General features: G+C 49.6%; 6 protein-coding genes across 6 annotated transcripts; 2 read left to right on the top strand and 4 right to left on the bottom strand.

The window, feature by feature from the left end:
• Positions 1 to 378: 378 nt before the first annotated feature.
• LY89DRAFT_590803 (uncharacterized protein) lies at positions 379 to 5,105 on the bottom strand (the record flags this gene model as incomplete). Its single annotated transcript, XM_018209617.1, has 3 exons — positions 379 to 2,575; positions 2,705 to 4,167; positions 4,548 to 5,105. The coding sequence occupies 3 exons, from the start codon at positions 5,103 to 5,105 to the stop codon at positions 379 to 381; spliced, it is 4,218 nt and encodes a 1,405-aa protein (XP_018068094.1).
• Positions 5,106 to 7,810: 2,705 nt separating this feature from the next.
• LY89DRAFT_536254 (galactose oxidase) lies at positions 7,811 to 8,993 on the top strand (the record flags this gene model as incomplete). The annotated part of the gene is made up of 4 exons (XM_018208100.1): positions 7,811 to 8,077; positions 8,185 to 8,578; positions 8,625 to 8,907; positions 8,954 to 8,993. Coding segments are annotated over 4 exons (984 nt in total), but the record flags the coding sequence as incomplete, so codon positions are not given.
• Positions 8,994 to 13,698: 4,705 nt separating this feature from the next.
• LY89DRAFT_146414 (uncharacterized protein) lies at positions 13,699 to 14,377 on the bottom strand. The gene has a single exon (XM_018205357.1). It carries the CDS (start codon positions 14,252 to 14,254, stop codon positions 13,898 to 13,900), a length of 357 nt encoding a protein of 118 aa, XP_018068092.1. The 5' UTR covers positions 14,255 to 14,377; the 3' UTR covers positions 13,699 to 13,897.
• A 499-nt stretch (positions 14,378 to 14,876) lies between these two features.
• On the bottom strand, positions 14,877 to 18,718 carry LY89DRAFT_687114 (cysteine proteinase). The gene is made up of 5 exons (XM_018215428.1): positions 18,015 to 18,718; positions 17,301 to 17,956; positions 17,159 to 17,251; positions 16,808 to 17,111; positions 14,877 to 16,761 (listed from the first exon to the last, which is right to left on the bottom strand). The coding sequence occupies exons 1-5, from the start codon at positions 18,250 to 18,252 to the stop codon at positions 15,182 to 15,184; spliced, it is 2,871 nt and encodes a 956-aa protein (XP_018068091.1). The 5' UTR covers positions 18,253 to 18,718; the 3' UTR covers positions 14,877 to 15,181.
• Positions 18,719 to 19,472: 754 nt separating this feature from the next.
• LY89DRAFT_590397 (allantoate permease) lies at positions 19,473 to 20,929 on the bottom strand (the record flags this gene model as incomplete). Its single annotated transcript, XM_018209593.1, has 4 exons — positions 19,473 to 20,078; positions 20,124 to 20,306; positions 20,361 to 20,793; positions 20,844 to 20,929. The coding sequence occupies 4 exons, from the start codon at positions 20,927 to 20,929 to the stop codon at positions 19,473 to 19,475; spliced, it is 1,308 nt and encodes a 435-aa protein (XP_018068090.1).
• A 1,001-nt stretch (positions 20,930 to 21,930) lies between these two features.
• Positions 21,931 to 23,591, top strand: LY89DRAFT_784604 (TauD-domain-containing protein). Its single transcript, XM_018222801.1, has 4 exons — positions 21,931 to 22,261; positions 22,317 to 22,437; positions 22,487 to 22,826; positions 22,877 to 23,591. Exons 1-4 carry the CDS (start codon positions 21,998 to 22,000, stop codon positions 23,400 to 23,402), a joined length of 1,251 nt encoding a protein of 416 aa, XP_018068089.1. The 5' UTR covers positions 21,931 to 21,997; the 3' UTR covers positions 23,403 to 23,591.

The following is a 23,591-nucleotide window of genomic DNA, read 5'->3' as shown; positions in this document are numbered from 1 at the left end:
TTGTATACATCTGAAACAAAATCATATCAATGCTCCATGATGCATTCTAAAACACCTTTCTGTGCGCCACCAATAGATCAGCTCAAGCGAGCAGTGCAAGTTCATGTGAAGTATCTAGAGCTCGAAACCGGTCTTCTTCTCCGCGCATGTGAAGAGATTGATGTGATTATCACCTCGGGCTGCACAAGCAAGCATCATTCGATGGGGATGGAATGCTGTGGCGGAGATAGGAGATTGGCGAGCTTGGTGGAGGAAGCTGGAATATGGCTCGACGCGAGAGAGCTCTTTGCCATCGAAATTGAAGACCTTGACCATATGACTACCAGTCCCACTAGCAAAGTGTCAGTAGAGATGTCGAGCATTGTACAGGAATGGGACTTACACTGCGAACACAGGAAGATGTTCATGCGTGCTAGCGGTAAGCAGGGAATAACGAGTAGCAAGGATAGTCCTCAATGGTTTATCCATACGGATGTCCCACAGCTTAACTTTGCCATTTCGATCGGCAGACATAAGCTCTCTCTGACCGCCTCGTTGCATATGCACACTCTTGATCCAGACTCTGTCGGTGGTCTCATCCTTCCATTTCTTCACCATCGCTTCTGAAGGTCTGTTGCGAGCATCGAAAACTCGAATGGCTCCATCGCCAAACCCAGCTACGAAAATGTTGCCAGTCATTTGATCGGATGTCAACGATGTGACGCAGGAGCCAGATCGTGCATTGATATCCACAACACAAAGTTCTGGAGCGGCTGCCCATACTCGAATGACCTTAACATCGCCAGCTACTAAGAGCTTGCCAGTAACTTGTTGCCAATCAAAAACCATGCCGGAATTGTAGTTACTTGGGACAAGGTGTGTTAGTGCTCGCCACGCGGATGCGACTTGTATCTTCTTATACGAGTCATAGTTTCTGTAGATTCTGATAACACCATCGGTCGAGCCAGAAAGCAAGAATGCTTGATCATCCTCGTTGATGAATTGCATGCCACTGATCTTCGTGCCTTCAGGATTTCCATTTGAGAATCGACTCAGACGATCCTGCTTCTTCCAGTCCCAAACGCAGATGGTATCTCTGTCGTCTGAAACAGCAAGATGATCTTCGAATTGGTGGAAAGTCATCTTCGATGGTTGACACTGGTTGTTGAAGAATCCAGCAGGTGTGGTCCACTTCCCGCTGCCTGCAATCTCCTTCTGGGGTTGAGTATCTCGTAATATAGCCTCATTTCGAGAGCGGCGCCACAATCGCTCGTTGTAATCTGTGCTACCTGGCTCCTCGGCTTCGTTGGGCTTCATCTGCGGTTCCCGGAAGTATTCAATCGACCATTCGAAAAACGTGCTCTCCAATGGAATGGCAGGTGGAATGGACATCTCTCGAGACTGGAAGTCTCCGGACATGGGTTCTCTGGCAGCATGATACATGCCTGGGGTTGCCGCCGTATCATTCTGCTCTGGTGGCGCGTTGAAGTCTGGAGGAAGTCTACCTCGTGGATGCAGGGGACTGCGCTGAGGCAGAGGAGACTTTGGACCAGTCTTACCAACTGTATTTTCCGGAGAGCTTTCGGCACTTGATCCGCCACCAAAAGGAGCCAGTGAGGTAAATAGATAGCTCGCAGTCCGCTTGAGAAGACCAGCTTGCGTAGTTGGTGCATTACTCATTGAGTCCTGACGAGTTGGTGTGCTTGGGCGTGGATTTGAAGTATCTTGATTTGTTGTGGCAGATCTAGCGGAAAGACGCACAATCTCGTCCATCAGCTTCTGGGAATATCGACCAGCAGGGGATTGCAGCAGAGAAGTATGAACATAATCGACGACAATTGTTGCGTTTCGTTGAACTTCAGGGTGTGGATCGACAGTCATGATCATGACATGTTTCCAAACTGCTGCGAAGATAGAGTTGCGAGAGACTCCATATGCTGAAGCCTTAATCGTGCCGTCATCATTCCGGTTGTTCATTCCCGCATAGTGCAAGCCCATTTTGTGGTCGTTTCCATCATCCTTAGGTGGAGAAAGTAAGTATTCTTTCTCTTCCTGTAGTTGTTCAAATGCTGCAACCAAGACTTTGTTCTCGTAGCGCTGAATGAATTTGGAAAAGTAGACAAGTAGCTCTTTACGAACCATGGCGTTTCCATCGTTGGCCATTTCGAGAATTGTCCATGTTATTTGCTCTTCGGTGCGGGCAATCTCGTCAGTCAAGTCGGCGATTCCGAGGAAAGTGGTCAAGGCATAAAGCATGGCAGCTCGGACCTCGCAGCAGACGTCCCGAACAAGAAGAGCCAGCTTAGCAGGCGCATTCTCCCTAATGCCTCGCCACTTCGCATCAGGAAGGTCTTTCCACAATTGACTAATGCAGAGACAAGCCCATTGTCGCAAGAGAGGATTATCGCCGTTCTGGAGATGCACAAGGCAGTAGGTCATGATCTCGGATTGGTTGCAAACCGTTTGCCCTTGCTTGTAGCCATCGCACAGTCTGGCTAGAATGAACGCGCACATAGCTTTATGCTCCAGACTGTCCACAACCGGCAGGCCTTCGGTGGGCTTCAGGATCGCGGCGAAATACATGTAGCCGCTGTCCCTGTGTTTTTGAGCCTCACTGTCAGTTTAATATCATCTGTTGCATCACGAGATATTTGATATATACGACGAAATTTATGAAATAATGAATTCAAGAGACCAAGGGGAGAAAAGCCATGAGAACGCTTACTTCAGTAAATCCGTTTGGCATGTAAGATCAACAGCTAGAACGCGTGTCCAGATGAACACCATAACAGGCTTCAACTCATTTGCGGCAGATTGTAGCAGCTTCAGGACATACGGGAAGATACCGATGCTCAAAGCAAGGTTCACGGCCCAAGGACCCATGTCAAGGAATTTGCCCAAGAGGATCAGAGCTCGAACACGATGTTGTTGACTTAGAAGGACCTGAAGAACAACTGGGAGTTGATCAGGTGCTTTTTGAGTAACTGCGCCTTGATTCAAATAGACCTCAAATGCAGTGAGCTGCTCTGTGAAGAAACTTGAGTTCTGGAACTCGTAATCAGGTCGAATACCGGCCTCTTTCTCTTCAAGCATTGGCAACTGAGCAAGAGCCATTTCCACGGCCAGATCCCAGCTTTCCCACAAGGGGTGTTGATGAGTATCAGGAAGCTCGGGGAAGGACTGAGGATGACAATTGTATGCAGCCATGATTCTTTGGGACAACAGAAAGTTGCGGAAGAGAGCTGCTACCATGAGATCTTGTCGGAAGAACTTGCGAAACAGTGGTCGAGGAAGGGTGGTCCATGCAATTGTGTCAGTAATAGCAGTGAAGATCCAGTTCAGCTCCCCCAATGGTGTTCGTCTCTCTTGCAGTCTGCCGGGAAGCTTCTTGGCTCGTTCAGGCGTAATTTGCGAAGGTAGGGGATTCTGAAGGACGAAGAACCAAAGCGCCATCTCGATTGGAGTTGTTAGGCACGATGTAAACACATCTGCTGGCAACAATGGGTTGGTAGGGAGGTTCTCCTTCACACCACATGCAGCCAGGTGTATGTATGGTTCGTAGGCTTGGACGACATAGTTGGGATCCTTGGCGAGGTTATCGGCCTCTTCTTGCTTGTGCTTCTCGACGAAACGATGGAAGTTGTTCAGAATATTGCCGGCATCAGAGCAGTCCCAAACATAGAAAGTCGGTGCTTGCAGCCAGGTTTGGAGGTCAAATAGGGACACTGGGATATACTGAGTATAATTCTTATTGAAGACCCAGATCTCTCCAGAAGCAGTCGGCTTAGGAACTCCGTGACCGTTGTAGTGGAAAAGAACTCTCTCCTCCTTCGCATTTCGTCGGAGGGATTGACAAAACTTCTTCGTCTCTTCCACTGAAGGATCTAAATACTGCTTGTATCTCGTCCGAATCGCCAAGGTCTCGTATTGTGCTTGGAGTGATTTGCCAATGACTTCGAGAGCTTTCTGTACGGGCGGACTGGTAGGATCTTGCCACGCTTCCATCTTCGCGCCTGGATTAGTCTTCAGCTGATCAGGTGGTTCTACTCCGATGTTCAGACATATGGCCAGAGCAGCCGAGACAGTCTTCAGTCGGTCCTTCATGCGCCAATCTTGCAGCTCGTAGCCCAAAGGCTTGGGGTTTCCGGTCGTTTCATGGCGCTTGTCTGTGAAGTACATGTACCAATTCTGGGTTTGATCATTAGCCTCCAGCTCTGAGCAATACGGCTTGAAGTCTGATAAGGACTTGGCGACCCATGAACGTTCTCTGTCTAATGCGACGCGTAATAGAAGGGTATGGACAATATGAGGGCACTGACTGCCCAGCGCATCCCACAGGCTCTGGCTGTAATAGCTGCGCGCCTCGAAGCCCATGGAGACTACCGAGCCCGTATCTTCACTCTCGAGACGAGGCATTGTTGCAGAGCATTTGGCAGTTGAAGGGAGGATGGATGCTGGCGGGAGAAATGTTGAGGAAGGAACCACTCGGTTTGAATGAACTAGCTGGTTGCATTTCGCAATATCCAAATCTGGAGTGCGCTTGAAGAACATCAAAGAACACAACTTACATTTGCCAACTGAGAAACATATTCTTCTGACGCATAATGGTCTTCGAAACCATGCCGCGCTCCCCAGTCCTGAATATCTTCCTCTGTATCTGGTTCTTCTCCTCTCGGTCCGAAGTCACTCTTTGCTCGCTGCAGCAGTGGTTTTGGTCTGCGTCGCACTTTATCTGTTTCCGAATCATCCTGCGATGATTCTCCCACACCGTTAGGAGCCGAAGATGGTCGGACTTGCAGAGAAGCTCGTCGATCACGTTCTCCAGCATTCGTTGTTATTGCTACCTTCTTAGTGGAAGATGGTCTTTCTTCCTCATCGGAGGGCTGCATACGACTTCCGTTTTGTTGTACAGAGTTGCTGTTGTTCAGCTGATATGAGTTTGCCCGATTTGCGATTCCATTTTGGGTGGGGGCTTCTTGTCTTTCAACCTGAGCCTGAGCTACAGATGTATAGCTTTGTGGTCGGGACTGATTCGGCGACATATTGGAAGAATGTGGTGATTGTCTAGGATTGTATTGTTGGCGGTGCGATCCATGCTGTTGTTGCTGAACTGCAACAGCCGTCATGGTCATGGTCGGTGAGAAGTCGAACTCCTCAGTCTCCCAAGCCCCGCATGTGTTTATATGATCTGAAGCAGCTCTTTGCACCCGCTGATCTCAATCGTCTCGATTTTGTGGTTGGCAGCTACTCGGTATCGAATTGGGAAGCTCTGGAGCTGGAAGTCAGTCAGGCAAACACTTTTGTCATAGCCAGTTGTCAGCCAACCTACCCTATCGCTTTTACTTTTGTCTCGCACTTGGTTTTCGTTACTGTTACCTGCGCCAGTATTGAAGCTATTGCAGAGGCGCAATGATCTTGAGCAATGCTGCAACTGGTGTTGATGGAGCAAAGCACAACGCTGCTTTCAAGATCGAAGTAATTCGGGAGTCACGAGCGAGCCTTGTCGACCAACGGCAACGGATTAACAATATACCGCACCTAGCGTCATTCGCACAGTGCTAGGCCGGCATTGGATCAACAATAGGCCGAGACTACTATCATAGAGGCTGAGAAAGATTCACGCCAGACCCACAGCTACGCACCTTTGATCTTCTCAGCATATCCAGAAGCAATCCATCACACACCCCTTTTCAACCGATGCAGGTACGAATCTTCAACACGGCAACTCAAAGGGAGACCAGGTGACCGCAATGGAGACCCAATATACGGCTATTACTGGGATGCATGGTGACCCACAGGGCACTTTGACTCTGCTTCACATCTCAGCAGACTTCTGTACGCGCCGAGGTCCCCTACTGGCTGGTACTTTCAAGAAATGGCCAATTGCAGTAGCAATCAAGGATAATTTGACAGCTTCAATCACTTCTACACCAGACGATGACGCACATAATGTTGATGAGATCACACAAGGCTGCATAATAGATGCTGTTCGTTTTCAAGTGCAGAAATAATGAAGCAAGGGATTTGGTCGTTGTCCAATGATGATCATGAGCTCATCTCGCTATGTTTCGGGTACAGAGGAGGGTCTATTCTTGATCTCACAATTTTAACGAGTACACTGCTGAGTTGCGTTCCAATGAAGACTGATCTGGTACAGGACTCGATCCATCAAGCCCGCCCGTACGACCTCTATGCAATGTTACCTACTCTGACTCCAAGATGGCTCTGTGGTCCGGTCCCAGTCCAGCGTGCTCCAGAATGTCTGTGGCGTGAGGAAAAAAAAGCTTATCGATAATGAGCAAAGCGCCCCCTTTTGAGACCCAAGAACATCGTACCATCTGGCCATTCGACGGCGGATGCGGTGGCTGCACATGGAAAAGGGTGACGGCAATAGGCCGTGCAGTAGCGAAGTATTCTTGGATGCTTGCAGTATCGTCAATCGGCGAATAGGGGAAGCGATGGGAGGTCAACCGAAACTTCCCTCACAAATTCCATGGCCCTCCGTTTATGCACCGCCAATCCGGGAAGATCGTCTGTCCGTCTGCACTGGTCACCTGCACTGATTCCCAGCAAATCCTCGTCAAGCTTCGTGATACACTCTTCTCTTCGTTGTTTTTCAGCCTCTCGATATTCCTTCCAGCCACACGGCAAGGGGTGGCGGCGAGCTGTCATGTCATCCGAAGGAACAAACAACCTTCTGGAGCAAAACGAAAAGTTTCATCATGACTTGCTTCTCCAGAGTTCGCGCCTCGCGGAAAGATAACTTTAAGATCGGGCTATAGATCATGAAACAACGGCCGTTGCCCATTGCAGCATGGTTCACTCACTAACTGAGACAAGCAACGCGCTGTGGTCCTGTGAGAGTTCGTCTTGGGTCAGGGGTATTGACTCCCCGAACGGAGCACGGTAGAGCACAGTAGCGTCGTTGGCAGCAGCTTGAAAAATTCAGTGGGAGAAGGGGATATGGAGAGACAAGATGGGTTAGGACGGGACTCATGGGATGGGACATTGGGTGAAGAATAACTGGAACAGAACAGAATAGGGACTAGGGCAGCTAGGATTCTACTTGAATATAGTACTGCTTTTGGAGTGGGCTTTTATGCTGCAACTCTTTTTGATATTTTGATACTGGTATTGATATCAATATCAGCCTCCATCTACCCGTCTTCCTTTTGCATTCGATTGCATATCCCCGCAATACTGCAGTGAATCTAATCTAAAAGAACGAGTATACAATCATTTCCAGGGACAGACTCCAGACTTCATTGCTGCTCCCACTCCACCAGTCGGCCAGTTCTGTGGTTGCGCCTACTGTGCTGCCCGCCGTGGCACCGAAATATTTTGGCGAACGCAAGAGGATCCTGGACAAGCATCCTTGAAAATAAAGGTACAACAACGACAATCTCCATTAATCCAATTTCGCACCAGACCCAACGACATCTCCGAGCAGGAAAGGGTCTGAGAATAATTCGAGCATTCGCTATTCAACACTCGCATAGCACGTTCTCTTATTCTCCTCCGCCTCCCTCTTCCGCTCCTTCTCTGCGGCGGCTGCGAAGGACGAACGTCGTACTACGGCGACAAGCACGACTGGGCTTTGATCGCGCATCCATCTGCCAGCCATTTTGCACGCCGGGAAAAGTTGGGGCCCGCTCAGACAAATTTGTCCCACGACAGAAACAACCCTCGACCTCCTCCCTTCTCACCTCTGCTACATCAAACACGATTCCGACTCCGAGGTGCATCGATCGAGACAGCGAGAGACCGAGGGCCCACGAGAGAGACGACACACTGGCATAATAACTGACGAGGGCCCGCCTCGTATGGCACGATGGCATTCCTCTTCGGCAAGAAGAACAAGAATGTGGACAAGGCCATGAAAGATGGCTCGGGAGGTGTCGCAGGATCACAAACCTCATTCTCGACGACGGCGAATGGGCGGGTCAACGAGAAGGGCGCCAGCCAGCAGTCGTCAACGCCAGGAAGCAGCGTCAATAATTCCATCACGTCGCTCCAAGGAGGTGGAGCCGCGACACCCAGTCCCGAGCAAGTAAACGGACGGCGAGCTCCCATTGCAGAACAGGCGCAAGACCTTCCGGTGAGTGTCTTGGATTAATCACAGCGATGGGAATGGGCGGGAGGGTTGCGCAATCTCGTTCAGGAGAAATGCTGCCAATTCTTTGCGAATGCTAACGCGATCAATAGTTACGGAACGGCTCTGCGCCCGCGGTTCAATCGATGAATTCAAATCCTAATGCCTCGCTGTACCCGTGGTCGGTGCGAAAATTAACATACACCACATCGCATCCGAGCCCCTTCCCTCGATATGGCGCCGCCGTTAACTCGGTGGCCTCGAAAGAGGGCGACATCTACCTCATGGGCGGTCTCATAAACAGTTCTACAGTGAAGGGTGATCTATGGATGGTCGAGGCTGGAGGGAACATGGCTTGCTACCCATTAGCAACAACGGCTGAAGGTCCTGGTCCCAGAGTAGGACATGCGAGTTTGCTGGTTGGGAACGCTTTCATCGTATATGGAGGCGACACCAAGATGGAGGACGCAGATGTGCTGGACGAAACGCTCTATCTGCTCAACACCTGTGAGTTGAATTAATTATACATTTGGGATTATGCTGACAGGAACAGCAACTCGACAATGGTCAAGAGCAGTACCCGCAGGACCTCGACCGTCTGGACGATACGGCCATTCCTTGAATATACTGGGCTCGAAAATCTACGTGTTTGGAGGTCAGGTCGAGGGATACTTCATGAATGACCTGGTTGCATTTGACTTGAACCAGTTACAAGTTCCAACAAACAGATGGGAGATGCTTATCCGGAATAGTGACGATGGAGGGCCTGCGGTGGGCCAGGTACCGCCTGCGAGGACAAACCACTCCATTGTGACCTATAATGAGAAGCTTTATTTGTGAGTGGTATGAATCCTGCGCTAGTGTTGGTACTGATCATTTCAGGTTTGGTGGAACGAATGGCTTTCAATGGTTTAATGATGTTTGGTGCTACGATCCAATCCCTAATGCCTGGACGGTTCTCGATTGTATAGGATACATACCCGCACCCAGAGAAGGCCATGCAGCAGCGATTGTCGACGATGTAATGTATATCTTTGGTGGGAGAACGGAGGAGGGGGCAGATCTGGGAGACCTGGCAGCATTCAGAATCACTTCGAGGAGGTGGTATACATTCCAGAATATGGGCCCTTCGCCATCGCCGAGATCTGGACACAGTATGACAGCATATGGGAAGCAAATCGTTGTTCTAGCTGGTGAACCAAGTACAGCAACCCGAGAAGCTGGAGATCTTAGCCTCGTTTACCTCTTGGATACAAGTAAGATTCGATACCCAAACGATCAACAAATACAAGCATTCCAAAAAGGGGAGACACCGAACGCTGACCGAGTACCTGGCGCTAGACGGCCGAGTGGATCTGAGAGAGGTGGCATGGGTGCAAGCCGTGGTTTGAGCTCTAGAGATGGATCTTCAGGACCGCCAGAAGCAAAGAGGCTGATGGGACCACCAATCAGAGAAGCACCCCGAGAAAGTGCCATGGGACCTGGATATGGACGAGGTAATGGGCAACCTGGTGTTAACGGCAACGATATGAACGGTGTAGCTCCTGGCTCGGCACAGCCACAAGGTGCGCCACAAGGAGCACAACAGGTACCGCAACAGGGACCTCAACAGGGACCTCCAGGAGGATCCAAATTACCAAGAGCATCGATGGCCCAGACACAACCAGGGCCTCCACCACAGCAACAAGCACCTTGGCCGAATGGCGCGATACCAGCAGCCAATGGGAGAGGGAAGCCTCCAGGAAAGCCAGAGAGAGGATTTGGACCAACAATCGATACAGGTGTCCGGAACCCAGCTGTTGAAAGAGCTGCTGAGAGCGTGGCTTCCCCGTCACAGAACAGGAATATGTCTCCAGGGCCGAGAGAGGCAAGAGAAAGCCCGAAGACGAGAGAAAGTCCAACCACGAATGGCCGCCGAACTCCGACACAAGCTCCGCAAGCATCGAAGCCAGCTTCAAACGAGAACGGCCCACCTGTCAGTATGAACACTGCAGGAGGTGGGTCAACTCGTTCTTCGTCCAAGAGCAGACAAGGTCGCCAACAAAGTTCGATAGACAGCACGAGCGAACAGTCCTCACTGCGGAATGTAACTAATGCCCGCCAATCCTCGCCTCCTCCAAGTGGACCTTCCCGACAGACTAGCAATCCATTGGCACGCAAGGGATCAGCACGGAATTCACAAACCGTCGCCATATTGAAGGAACTGGATGCTGCCAAGAGCAGGAATGCGTGGTTGGCATCTGAGTTAGAGCTCGCAAGAAAAGCTGGCTACACGCCAAATCCATCCAGTAGCCCGATACTTGATCAGAGAGCCGCCGAATCATTCGACGACGACGACAAGCCCTTAATTGAGGCTTTGATTGCTATGAAGACCGAGCTTTCGAATGTCCAGGGATCAATAGACAAGCAGGCGGTCCTTGCTGCCAAGCAAATTGCCGAAGTGGAGAAGCAGAGAGATGCCGCTGTCAGTGAAGCTGTGTACGCGAAGGCAAGACTTGCAGCGCACAGTGGTAGCCAAAGCAGCACGCCTCAACCTGATGTTGACGCCCGAGATCTTGGAAACATGTCAAGTGACAGATCAACAGACATCAGCAAGAAACTTGCCACTGCACTCGCCGAACAGCGCGACTTGAAGAACAAGGTTGAGATGTTGACATCTGAACTTGAAGCTGAGAAGCGTGGTCGAAATCTAGCCGAGGACGTTTCTAACAGTGTTCAAACTCGAATGGCTGAACTCGAGGCTTACAAGCAACAAAACTCCTCCGAAGTAGAGCGATTAAGGGCTGAATTGCACGAATTCCAGACTAAGGCGAGAGAGGAAGCCATTATATGTGCTGAGGCTGTTGCTGCCGCTCAATTGATCCAGGTTGACAAGGATGAGCTAGAAGTGAAATATCGAGAGGCAGTCGGATCCAGCAAGGACCATAACGACACGTTTCAGTCTCTTCGAGAAGCAATGGCTTCGTCCAACGACATGAAGAGTCTTCTTGAACGCAAGCTTGAAGAAGAGCGCTCGCAGAGGGAAAAGATCGAGACGAAGCTTTCTCAGCTCAAAGCAGAGCACGAGAACCGAACAACCGAGCTGGAGTCTGTCAACCGAAAGTTGCGAGACGCCGAAGAGATCGCGGAGAAACATGCCGCAGAGGCTCGCACTCATCGGCAAGCTGTTCTGTCTGGCCTTGATAGAGTCGCGGCCCGTGATGTTAGCTCAAATTCCTCTTCGAAGGACGACCGAGCAGCTGCTCTACAGGCACAAGTTCAGTCTGCCAATGCTCTTGTCCGGAAATACCAAGCAGCCGCCGACAGCGCGTCCGAGAAGTTGCGTAGCGCTGAAGAACGTATTGCCGGTCTCGAGGCTTATCAGGAGCAAGCTAGCCGAGAGGGCATGTCTATCCGCAAACAGCTTCAATCTACGATGCGAGAAGTGCAGACTATTCAAGCCAGGAACTCCGACCTGCAATATCAACTTGCTAACCAGCAGCTTGAGGCCAATGCAGTTCATGTCCAGCACAATACCCTGAAAGAGATTCTAGGCGAACGAGGCATCAGCCCGTCGGGTGCAGCCAGAGCGCGTGGTCTATCCAGTCCTAATGGTACCACTACCCCAGATATTTCTAGGCTTCGCGAGCTGGAAGGACAGCTGGCCGCTAGTGTGCAAGCTCATCAAGAGACTAGACAGACATTTGATGCTCAACAGCAAGAAGCCGAAAGCATGTACAGAGAGAAGCTTGGCCAGCTTGAGAGCGACTACCAATCAGCTGTTCACTACGTCAAGGGTACTGAAAAGATGCTCAAGCGCATGAAAGACGAATTGGCAAAATACAAAGCAGACAACACACGCCTCAAGGAGCAGCTTGTCGAAGCAGAAGAAAAGGGAGCTACTCCACAGGCACCCGCTGGATGGGAGGAAGAGCGTGCCTCTTTGACGAAGCAGATTGAGAAGCTGCAGGCAGAGACGAGCTTGTCAGTTGGTCAATTGGAACAACAACTTGCGGAAATCAAAAAGGAACTAGCTATTTCCCAACAGAGACATGACGAGCTTCGAACGAATCACGAGTCTGTCCAGAGACAACTCACGTCATCGGCTCAGAAGTCACAGTCTGACTTAGTACAATTGCAACAAGAGAATGCTCTTCTGGAACGCAGAGCTCAAGATGCCGAACAGAAGGTGTCATTGCTCTTGGATCAAGTTGAATCTTCGGTCGACAATTATCGCCGTCAATCGAGACAAGTTGAGAATGCTAGCATGAACAATAATACGCACCAGCGCACAATGTCAGGTGCGGACTCTGTGTCGGAGACGTCATTATATGATGGAGGCAACAGGAATTCATTAGCACTCGACAGTCTCGCGAATGAGCTCGAGACCCTTCGATCGCATTGGGAGAACACCAACAAGAACTATCGACTAAGCAACGCCTTCGATTTCGAAGACCGAACCACGACTCGAGGAGCTGACAATGGTTTAAGTGCGGCAAATGTCGGTGATGGCCTAAGCGGTAGTCTCGCGGATTGGAGAAAAAGACTCGATGAAGAGGAAGAAGTAGCACGGAGTAGGAAGGGCAGCGAAAGCGCCATTAGTCCCACAGGTGGCAAACGGGAAATGAGTCCTAGTGGAAAGGAAGTCGGTGCTGGGGGTGCCAATAAGAGCCAGATCAATTTGATCTAATTGGGTATTACTTTTCTTAGGAGCAACGAGAATGGAAGGGAAATCTGCATATACGCTCACACGACTTCTACTCGTTCTGGATCATCATATTTTTCTCTGGCGGATGGCTGACTTCGGGTTTGATTAACTGGGCGTTTTTACGGACTCTTTTCGCTTCTACACTAAGTGGTACTTTACAACCTCCCTGTTCTCGATCACGCGTGCTCACCTGGTTTGGGCTTTTGACTGACGAGATGGGGGGATGAATTAAAGTTTAATTTCTTATGTTTGATTGACTAACTCTTCAGTGGACTACTGAAGAAGAGGGTGTTTGTTGGATTTTGTTGTTGTTCTCGTTTTATTTATGTTTTTCGCTGTGAAGGGAGGAAGGGATATACATAAATGATGATTATGGGATAGGATGGAGTTCTTCTTTTCGTTTATCTGAGAGGAGAGGGTAGAGGGGTAAAGAGGGGGAGAGGTGGAGGGGTGGATGCGGGAGGGGGGAAGGGGAGAGGGGGATAAAAAGATAATGTACAATAAAATATGGATTGTGGTGTAAGTGTTTCTTTGAGGGAGAGGGAGGAGTGAGGTAGAGTAGGGTATGGTAGAGGTGATGGAATGGAGGCAAATGAATGTGATGCATGATTGATTTATGGAGAGTTGAAGCTTGTTTGGAGTGAAGGGGAGTGAAGGGAAGTGAAAAGTGACGTGTGGATGATGCGTATATATACTTGTCCCTTTTTCGTGTTCCAATATTCCCTGATCCTTTGTCACTCATGTCGAATTATTGATGTGTACTTTTCGGAAGATCTAATGATCCATTCCATCTTGGGAGCTTTATTATAGCACCCGACAAAAAGATCACGACATATCCCTCAAAATCAAAACGAACATTACAACCAACCTCCTCTCCGCCGACGTTTGTCACACGATAGGAAAGCTCGCTCAAATCTCACTCAAACACATGCATACCTCCCCTCCTAACAACTAAACGGCAACAAACAACTCAAACTCGCCTCCTCCTTCCAACACAACTCCATCCCCCTCAAATCAACCCCCAACCCCACCGGATTCCCCGCATACCACCCGTTCGGCATCGTCTGCCAATCCGCCGAGACGTCCATCTCTACCGTCCACGGTAGTTCTGAGTCGATACTCACGTGGTCTGGCATTATTCAAACATGGTTAACATCAACATCAGCTGCTCTCGGAAAGAGGAAGAGGAATAGGAAGGAGGGGTAGGATTGGGGAAAAGGGAACTCACGCCCTAAAATCATGCTCGCATCGCCCAGATGGACGCACTGCCCGTCATAGACGTCGAAGGAGGCGGTGTTGTAGTAGAGGTATTGCGTTGCGCGGAGGATGCAGGTCGAGGGGAGGGATTCGATCAGGCAGGGGATTTGGCCTTGGTAGGCGCCTGTGCCGTCGCGGGGTGGGGTGGGGGATAGGGCGTTTGCTAGGGTGGGTAGGAGGAGGAGGAGGAGGAGGTAGAGGGTGATGATGAGGATGGTTGCGTGCATGGTCTTGGTCATTGTGATGGCTTTGGGGACTTGTGCGCGTTGAAGTTGTTGTTGGGAGATATCTGGACGTACTGTAAGATTTTGTTTTGTTGTCGGGAAATGGTTGTGTTGGTGGGCAGCTGGGAGCCCAGCTACATAGATTTTTTTCGAGGATATTTTATAGAAATATAGAATACCTGAGAAGTGCTCTTAATGTGAGGAGGTCCTGCTGGATTCGGGAATAACAAACACGTATTTCATTCAGACTTGGAGTTGATCATCATGTAGCGGTTCTGTGTTGAGTCAGCACATACATCTCATCATTGATCCTAAAAATCATAAGATCATGTTGTTCCGGAGCTTGCAGGAAATGCCCATTTCAAATTGGCGATTTATGTCTTCCTACCGCTTTTGGAACCATGTGATCATATATATACACTAGCTCTAGGGCAGATGCCTCTATCTCTACGGTGGGTCTAACAAAGCAGAATAGGGATGAGTGACTAAATTGGGGACTGGGACGGAAAGTGACAAGCGACGGACGAGGGAAACCCAACTCTGTGTAGTGTGGTGCTTCGGGACGAATTTGGTTACTATCAGTGGTGGAGATCAGGGGCTTGACTTGATTGAAGGTCGAAGAATAAGGAGATATGAGGTATGATTCATGAATATTCTACGGGAATGGGGTAAGATGAATTGTGCAAAATTATCTGCGAATCATAGGGAGGAATATGAAAGATGAATCAGATTGACAAGGCATACATCCTCTTCAGCATGTCGTTCGGCAAGAACATGAATAAAAGTATGCCCAGTGTCCAGAAATTGGTATGAGATTTTCCTTAAGACAGAAACTACATTGAGAAGAACATAAACATGCTACATAACGCAATTTGAATGCCGATCAAATCTTCGACCCGTGCTACTACTCACAGTTAATTCATAGGCAAATGCCAGAATCACTCACACAACAACAACACTCCCCTCACTCTCCCCTTCACTCTTCTTTTCATCCCCCTCTCCCTTAGCAACCTTACTCTCCTCTCTCTTCTCTTCCTCAACTTTCTCAACAACATCCTTCGTAGCATCTGCAGCACTGTCATCCAAATCCAGCTTCCCCTCCCCCTCCTCCCACTCCCTCGGCCGACAAACCTTCACCGTCACCCCGCTCCCCTTGCAATACACCCTCAGCCCCACAACAGCGACCGCGTTCCAGGGATCGCGCTCGAACTCATCTTCGTCGTCATCGTTGGGCGGGAGAGGAGGGGGGAGAGAGGCGTCGGCTGCGAGTTTGGCGTCCAGAATCGCGTCGGAGACCGCGGAGGAGGAGATGTCGGATACGACGCTGTTGAGGTCTGAGAGGTCGTCGTCGTCGAAGTCGTCGAAGGGTGGGGGTGGTGGGAGGGGAGGGAGGGGTGCGTTGGGGTCCGAGGTTGGGATGTCGGTTGGTGGTGCTGGTTGGTCGGGAGTAGGCTTGGTTTCGGTGGCTGGTGGGGTAGGATCTGAGGGCTTAGTGTCTTCCTTGGGAGTTTCTTTGGGTTCTTCTTTGACTTCGGGTTTAGACTCTTCCTTGGCTTCTTCCTTGACTTCGGGCTTAGGCTCATCCTTGATCTCTGGCTTGGGTTCGTCCTTGACTTCTGATTTGACTTCAGTTGCGGACTCTGTGGTCTCGTCTTGTTTCTTGATCTCTTCAGCAATCTCAGCTTGAACATCCTCCTTTTTCTCCTCTTTCTTTTCGTCTTTGGCCTCATCTTTCTTAGCCTCTTCAGCCTCCTTGGCCTTTCTCTTCTCCATACGGGCCTTCTCCTTCTCCTTCCGTTTGGCATTAGCAGCTCTCTGCTTTCTCAAATCCCTATTTTCAACATGTCGCCTCTTCTTTTTTTCCTTCATCAATTTCTCCTTCATCTCCTTCTTAGCCTTGGCTTTCTTCTTTGCCTCATAAGCCTTTCGAGCTTTTTTCTCATCCTCAGTCTCGACGACTTTACCTTTTGCCATCGCCATATCGTAAGCGAGACCAATGCGCATCAACTTATCCCGACGATCCTTGGCATTGCTGCGGATGACATCTTCGACAGAGTATCCATAGTCGTTCTTCTCGGCCTCGACCTTCATCAAGACGTGGTATTCTCCAGCCTCAAGATCCAATTCGGCAGTGACGGATCGTCGCATCCAGTAGTTGCCGTGGGAGCGGACAATGTAGTCTTCTTCGCCAGCTTTGTGGACACGGAATGAGAGCTCAAAATTATATTGACCCTCAAGACCGCAGAAGTAGCGTTGATCCAATTGTGACAGGACAATGACCACAGAAGCGGCATTCTCGAGCGTGAAGTGGAATTCGGTGTCTTGGTATCCAACTGTCCATGGGACTTGAAGAGAAGTCCATTGTTGGGTGACTTTCCATTCATCGTTGAAAAGTCGTGTGCGATCGAAGGTTTCGTACTTCTTCAGTAGATCATCGTAGGACATCCAGAAGGCACCATCATCGCCGAATCGATGGTCGAGCTTCTGCATCCATTCGGGCGTCCATTCCTTACTGCCGTCGCCTGTCGCTAATTAGCATTTTCCGCTTAACAGGTTTAGCAGACTTACTCCAAGGCCCATGCCACTCTCCCTCTCCCCAAGGATTGCGAACAAGAACAAGTCTCTGCCCATCCATCTCAACCGCTTTAAGGATAGAATATGCGTGACCTTCGTAGATACCCTTCCGGTTTCCACGACCCCAGAAGATACCAGCAGCACATCCGAACAAGAAGTCCTTGTTGACGTTCATGAGTTCTTCGTTCCAGAAATACTCTTTGTCAAGGATGTCGGTACTGAATATCTCAGTTGTGACGCCTCCGGTCAAATCTTCGAGACCTTCACCAGTGCTCCCTCCTTCAATGGCAGCATAATCCTGATCTACTGTCAGAGAAGCAGAGATGATATGAGGGTATGACTTACACCATGAGCCTTGGCATAGGCCTTCTCTAGAAGAGGAAGCCAAGTCTCGTTCGGATCCTCGCATTGAGCAAAGTACAAAGCTCCAGAGCCAGACTACCAACGTCAGTCAGCAATAGCAATCACATATGGACTCCTAATTTACCTGATAGATCTTTCTATAGTCCTCTTCAGAATTGATTCTTTGACGATCCTCAATCAGATTCCTCTCAATCCAACTCTCGTCATAATCCGGCTTCGTCAAGTAAAGCTTATCGTCAATAATCTCACTGACCCATTCTCCATCTCGATGGAAGACGAAACCATAGACACCGACTTGCTCATCTCGAGCAACGCAGACCTTGGGAATTAGATCCGCCTTGTTGCCCAAAGTACACAACGCAGCCATGAACCAACAATCGCCATCCCGTCCTTGACGAATATCATTCGCATTCGCACCACCAATATAAAACTTAGGATCCTCAAAAATGTCTCCCACTCTCTTCACGCTTCCCGGGCTGAACCCAAAATCGAAGTTCCACATCGAGTCATCGTCGTCGTCGTCGACATCATCCTTCTTGCCACTGAGCATGGTGAGACAATCTTTCTTACCCCACTTCAAGTCGAACTCGATGTCGAAGTGCGGATCGCGGTACTTCTGATTGACACGACGACATTCTTTGACGATCTTTGCGACTTTATCTTTGCAGTTCTGGGCAGCTTCCTCGTATGACTTGACAGCAGGTTCGGGTCTAATGGTGCCTTTGGGCTGTTGCTCGCGTGCTTTCTTCGCGTAGACGTTTTTGGGGAGGACGGTTTCCGCTGCGTGAAGTGATTAGCGCACTTGGTACATCTCGCGCAGGTAGGATGCCACTCATACCAATGCCCGGAGTCTTGCTATTGAACTTGGCCCAAAATTCGTCAATTGCAGCTTGTGGTGCAATCTTCTTGGGCTTCTTGGCTGGTGGTTGTGGAATCAATACCATCGGGACGTCTTTCGCTTGGTCAGGGCCGCTTCGTCCACTGACTGCGCTGCCAGCTTCCGACCGAGCATCTCTCGGCTGCTGTTGCTGCTGCTTGGGCCCTGGCCCTCGGGGTCGGAATCTATGCGGGATCATGATGTTGGAAATTGATCGTGTCGGCTTCGTACTTTTCCTGGCTGAGAATATATATCGAGCTGTAGATGTTGCCTTCGGTCAATTGATATCAGTCGTCACCTCACTCCTGCCTAGCAATGGCGAGAGAAGAAGAAAGACAGCTCATGATTTTGGGGGCTTCAGCCTTATGAGCTCCAGCTGATCCCTGCAGCCTGCCCTGCCAGCCTGCCTCCCCAGGGTGTGATTCTTCATGCTGGTGCTGACCACAGGTGCGGCTGAGATCTCCCAGCCAACCAATTTACAGGTGCACCGTATTTGCGGCCAATGGATTGGTTCAGGGCTGCACTCCTCGTAGGATTCTATCCAGGATCAGGATAGCTCAAGCTCCAAGTAGCAGCTAATTTGATGGTGGTGGAGTTTGGCCCCCAACTTGCATCTGGTGTAGGAATCTCACGCCATTATGTGGGTTTTTGCAGTGGATATATAGCACGACGGGGTGTCGGTGAGAAGGTTGAGTTGAGAACGACCAAGGCGAGAAGAGGGTGGCTGACTGTACATCCCACCCACCCCCTAATTTCGAGTGACGATAGTCGAGATCCTCCGCGGCTCCAACCGTCTTATAGAGACGCCAGACCAAGCCTATCAGCGCTTCGACCTCGTACTCTTGGCCCTGGAACACATCCCGCCAAAATCCATCATCCGTTCTTCACATCGAGCTTTCGAGCTTCAGTATAAGTAAGACGCTACAGCTCGCCTCACCGCATAGTGAAGAACAGCCGAGGAATGTTGATAATTACTGTATCAGCTTGCATGCTGTGGTCGGTGCTATACTTCAGCTGCAGTCAGCGTCCATCTTGATACCCGCTAACGCCACCAGAACCACACCGAGTATTGCAAATCAACGGCGACAAATGAACTGGTTTAGTGATCATATCGCCGAGTATATACGCCTTTCAACAGGCTAAGCAAGGGATGTTCTAGGCTTGCTCAGGTGGTGGAAGCGCCACATGTGACTGTCATGTGGCGATGTCCATGTACAGCTCTCATACGGACAGTTCAAGACTACTTAAATTTGTTCGTAGAGAATGACATTGAATCCGGTAGATAAACGTCGTTTACAAAGTGTTATATATATAGATAAGAAGAGAAGAACAAGTTCATAGACACGTGATCAGTTGACAAGGCTCAAATGCATCTCAATGTAGTTCTGTTCACTTCTCTATCAAATCTAGACAAGAAAGTTACCTCGAATAGACAAAATGAATCTGCTCCCTATCTGTCAAATCCAAGAACTCCTCATTCCTCGCATAAACATTCTCATTCCCACTCTCCCTCAACGCCGCTTCCCTCCTCCTATTCAACCACCCCAAATAGAACCAAAGTCCCACCGGTCCCAAACACGCTGTCCCAAACGTGATGATCATGGTTTTGAAGCCTGTAGGATATACCGGTGCTTCACTTGACAAGAAAAACTGCGGACCAATAATAAATCCAGTCGCGTACCCAAAGAACATGATGGCGTTACCAACACTTCTCTTTGTATGTCCAGCGACATTGGAACTCATAAGCGAGAACTGAAGCGGTAGCCCTGCATTCGAGAAGCCCGTGCAGTAGAACCCGGCAAGACGACCTGCTCGATTGGATGACGGGAGGCAGTATACCAAAGCCGCGCCGAAGACAGCGGGGACGCACCAGAGGAACTGGTTTAAGCAGCGGAGATTGGGGATGTTGCGGGTGACGTAGCCAGCGGTGAGGAGAGCGATCGTTTCGCAGAGTCCGAAAGGCATGAGAAGGATTGAAGAGACGAAATTGTTGAAGCCCATCCCTTTGATGATTTGGGCGCCGAACTGGGACTATTAGCCGAGATACTGAGATAGGGGCAGGGGACGTACAAATGAGACGCCGCTGTTGGGAACCACGCAGGAAATAGCGTAGAAGAATGAGTAGTAGACCAGAGGATCTTTCAAGGCTTCTATGAGCTGGTACTTTTTGAACTCCTTGTTCGCTACGCCTGTTCGGTTGTTTCTCAGTCGTTCGACAGCTACGGCTTTCTCTTCCTCGTTCAAGAATTTGGCCTGGACAAGTTAGCTTGGATCTCTAGTGATTCAAAGAAAAAGGCTGGTGTATACCGTTAAAGGAGAATCTGGCATGAAAAGATAAAGCACAACCGCCCAAACCAAACCCAATATCCCAAAAATGATAAAGAACCATCTCCAGGTCGCGACACTCGTGTTTATGTGTCCAATCCCGTAGCTAACGAGAGCTTGAATGATGATCGCTACGCCATTTCCAGTGAACCAAAACGTGACTCGTTGAGGAATTTCGTCTTTCTTATACCACATCCCGGTGATGAGAACGTAGGCTGGTGATACACCACCTTCTGCCATGCCGAGAAAGAAGCGGCAGGCGAAGAGTCCAGAGAAAGACTTGGCTCCAGGCGTGCATAGGAGAATGATAGCCCAGGAAAGAGCGGTTGCACTGACGAAGCGGCCCAGTGGGAGGTAATTGAGCAGTCTGCCAGCGAAGGGTTGAAAAGCGAGATAGCCAAAATAGAAAGCGGATCTTATACCATCAGTAAAATCCCAGTCAAATTTGGACATTGAGAACATTACCCGCACCACGAGTACTCGTGTCCTTTGAGATTAAGTGATTCTTCTAGGCCATAAATGAAACTTTGAGCCATGACGCTTTTGTCCATGTACTGGAATAAATATGAGACGAACATCTGCTAGTTGTCAGTACTACTACTTGAGAAGGAGAAGGTAATCTACCAATGGCATCAGGTGCTTGTCAATCTTCCGTAACACCGCCTTCTCCTGCTCTGGAGTATAGGTGAACCCTTCATGTTTCTCGACGAAGCCGAAAGCTTCGTCGGCGTGCACTTGAAGCACCTCAGCAATCTCAATACTTTGACGTAATGCAGGCTCATCTGAGCCTCCCTTCGGAGTGTCGACCTTTTCAACAGACATGTTGATATACGACTTGTAGTTATGAGGACCAAACAACCTCCGACTTCTGGACCAGGAATATCACATCTTGTGACCCGGTGGCATTCTTGTATTCCCGCGCATACAGAACAACTTCCAACATTTCCAAGAGCCAACATTTCCAAAGATGGGATGCTGCTATGTCTGATAACGGATGAATCTTTCCATCGAAAGATGCAGACATGTGCGTCTTCGGGATTCTCCTTAATCCTTCACTGAAAAGCGCATATGTCCGTCGCGTGCCTGTAAAGACGTTCAGTTGCGAGAGACGAGAGATAACGCTCAATGGTGATACCAAAGGTGGGGAAGATGATATCTCATCTCCAAGTGGCTGCCGAATTCCGGATCTGCGTACTCCATAATCTAGCTCAAGGATCAACGCGAAGAGCGCATTAGACGAGTTTATCCGCTCTATAAAATCAGGGGGTGGCGGACATTAAGCGGTCTTGATTCGTAGATGTTATTGTCCACTTATGGCTTGCTTATCAACCTCAAGATCAATTCCAGAGAAATCAAGCTTATGCTCAAAGGAAGACCGGATATGCAAAGGATCGGCCAGGATGAAACGATTGAAATGTATTTCGGAATTCCATAGCCGCTGAGGCCGTCCTGACGAGCTTAGCCATACAGTCGCTAAGAGCAGTATGCATGTGTAGGTCCCTCCACAAGAGTGGGCTTTGGTAGCATTCGAGCTTACAACCTGAGCCAGAACCATATAATCAATGACATCGACCCCGCATTCTCTTATGTCCTCAACAATGCAGTGAATCTTCATCGCCATGTCCAGCACTGTGACAGAAACTTTGACCAAGCCTTTGGAAGCATTGAGTCTTCCTGTGGAGGAGCAGCAGCCTCGGTACACCAAGGTTCCTGGAGGCTATGAAGTCGAGTTCAAAGGCGCGAAATGGTTTACTGGAACAATTCCAAACGAGGCATACACACCTCCAAAGGACTTCGTCTTTCCAGGGAATTCTTCGCCTGTCGAACTAAACCCAAAAGGACAGACCGAGATACCACAAAAGTTGACAGCGGATTATACTGGTGTGAGTATCAACTAAGGGCCATGCCCTTCGTAATTAAGCTGACTAAAGCATATAGTATAAATACTCAAACTACCTTGCTCATGTCACCCTCACGGAAGAAGCTCCACTCGTACCATATGATCATGTGGACTGTGCTTTTCGAGCAGATCCGGAGAAGAAAGCTCTCTTTGCTGCTAGTACGTCAACTTGAAATTTTCTGGAGTGATACTGATCATGCATTCGTAGTCAAAGAAATGAAAGACATGACTCCTTCAATTGGGACTGAAGTCAAAGGTGTCCAACTGAGCTCTCTGTCCAGTCAACAAAAGGACGAACTTGCGCTCTGGGCTGCCGAGCGAGGGGTTCTGGTCTTCCGCGATCAAGATTTCGTCGATCAGACACCGGAATTCTTGAAGGAGTACGGTAGCCACTTCGGTCGACTCCATGTACATTCATTCGGATCGCATATGAAAGGCCACCCGGAGATATTGAGCAACCTTCGTGATAACGACAAGACAGTGTTCGACCATTACGGTGCAGGATATCTGACAACAACCAGATGGCACTCAGATATGACTTACGAGAAGTGAGTCTCGCACTCTACCATTGCTTGCGCATACTGATGATCTTTGCTAGAAACCCTATGGGCACGACCTTTCTCTGTGCGTTGGAAGTCCCTGAATGTGGAGGTGATACGCTTTATCTCAACAACATGGACGCATATGACAAGCTCTCGGAACCAATGAAGTTCTTCCTCGAGGGGTTGTCAGCCGTACACTCGGGTGCCCAACAATCAATCCATGGCAAGAAGAGCTCCGTATATCGCCGTGATCTTGTCGAGACGCTCCATCCCATCGTCCGAAAGCATCCTGTCACGGGCCGAAAAGCGCTCTGGTTTCCTCCCGAGTACGTCGCTGGTATCGTCGGGTTGAAGAAGGAAGAAAGCGACGCCATCACCGCCATGCTCTTCTCGCACCTGGAAAAGAGTCTCGATTTCCACACTAGGGTGAAGTGGGAGAAAGGTACCGTCGTGGTGTATGATAACAGGATGGTGTTGCATTCAGTTGTGCTGGATTATGCTCTTGGCCCCAATGCGAAGCGCCACCACATCCGCATTACCCCTCAAGCAGAGCGCCCGATTCCTGCTCGAGAGTCTTCATGATGCCGAACAAGTAGTTGAGGTTCGTTCTTTGGAAGTAGAGTTCATTGTCTGTCGTATCTAGGTCATTGTAACCATGTGCACCAGATTAAAGTGCTACTTGTTACGGCTACGTGCACGTGAGCTCGCTGAGTCATCTCGGTGAGCTCTGGGTCACGTGGAGGAGCACTGAGGAGCGGACGGGGCTCCTAG

The sequence above is a fragment of the Mollisia scopiformis genome (assembly GCF_001500285.1).
Source record: "Mollisia scopiformis unplaced genomic scaffold LY89scaffold_18, whole genome shotgun sequence".
Taxonomy (NCBI): Eukaryota; Fungi; Ascomycota; class Leotiomycetes; order Helotiales; family Mollisiaceae; genus Mollisia; species Mollisia scopiformis.
The sequence above is the reverse complement of the archived record's forward strand: the minus strand, read 5'-3'. Positions and strand labels throughout refer to the sequence as shown.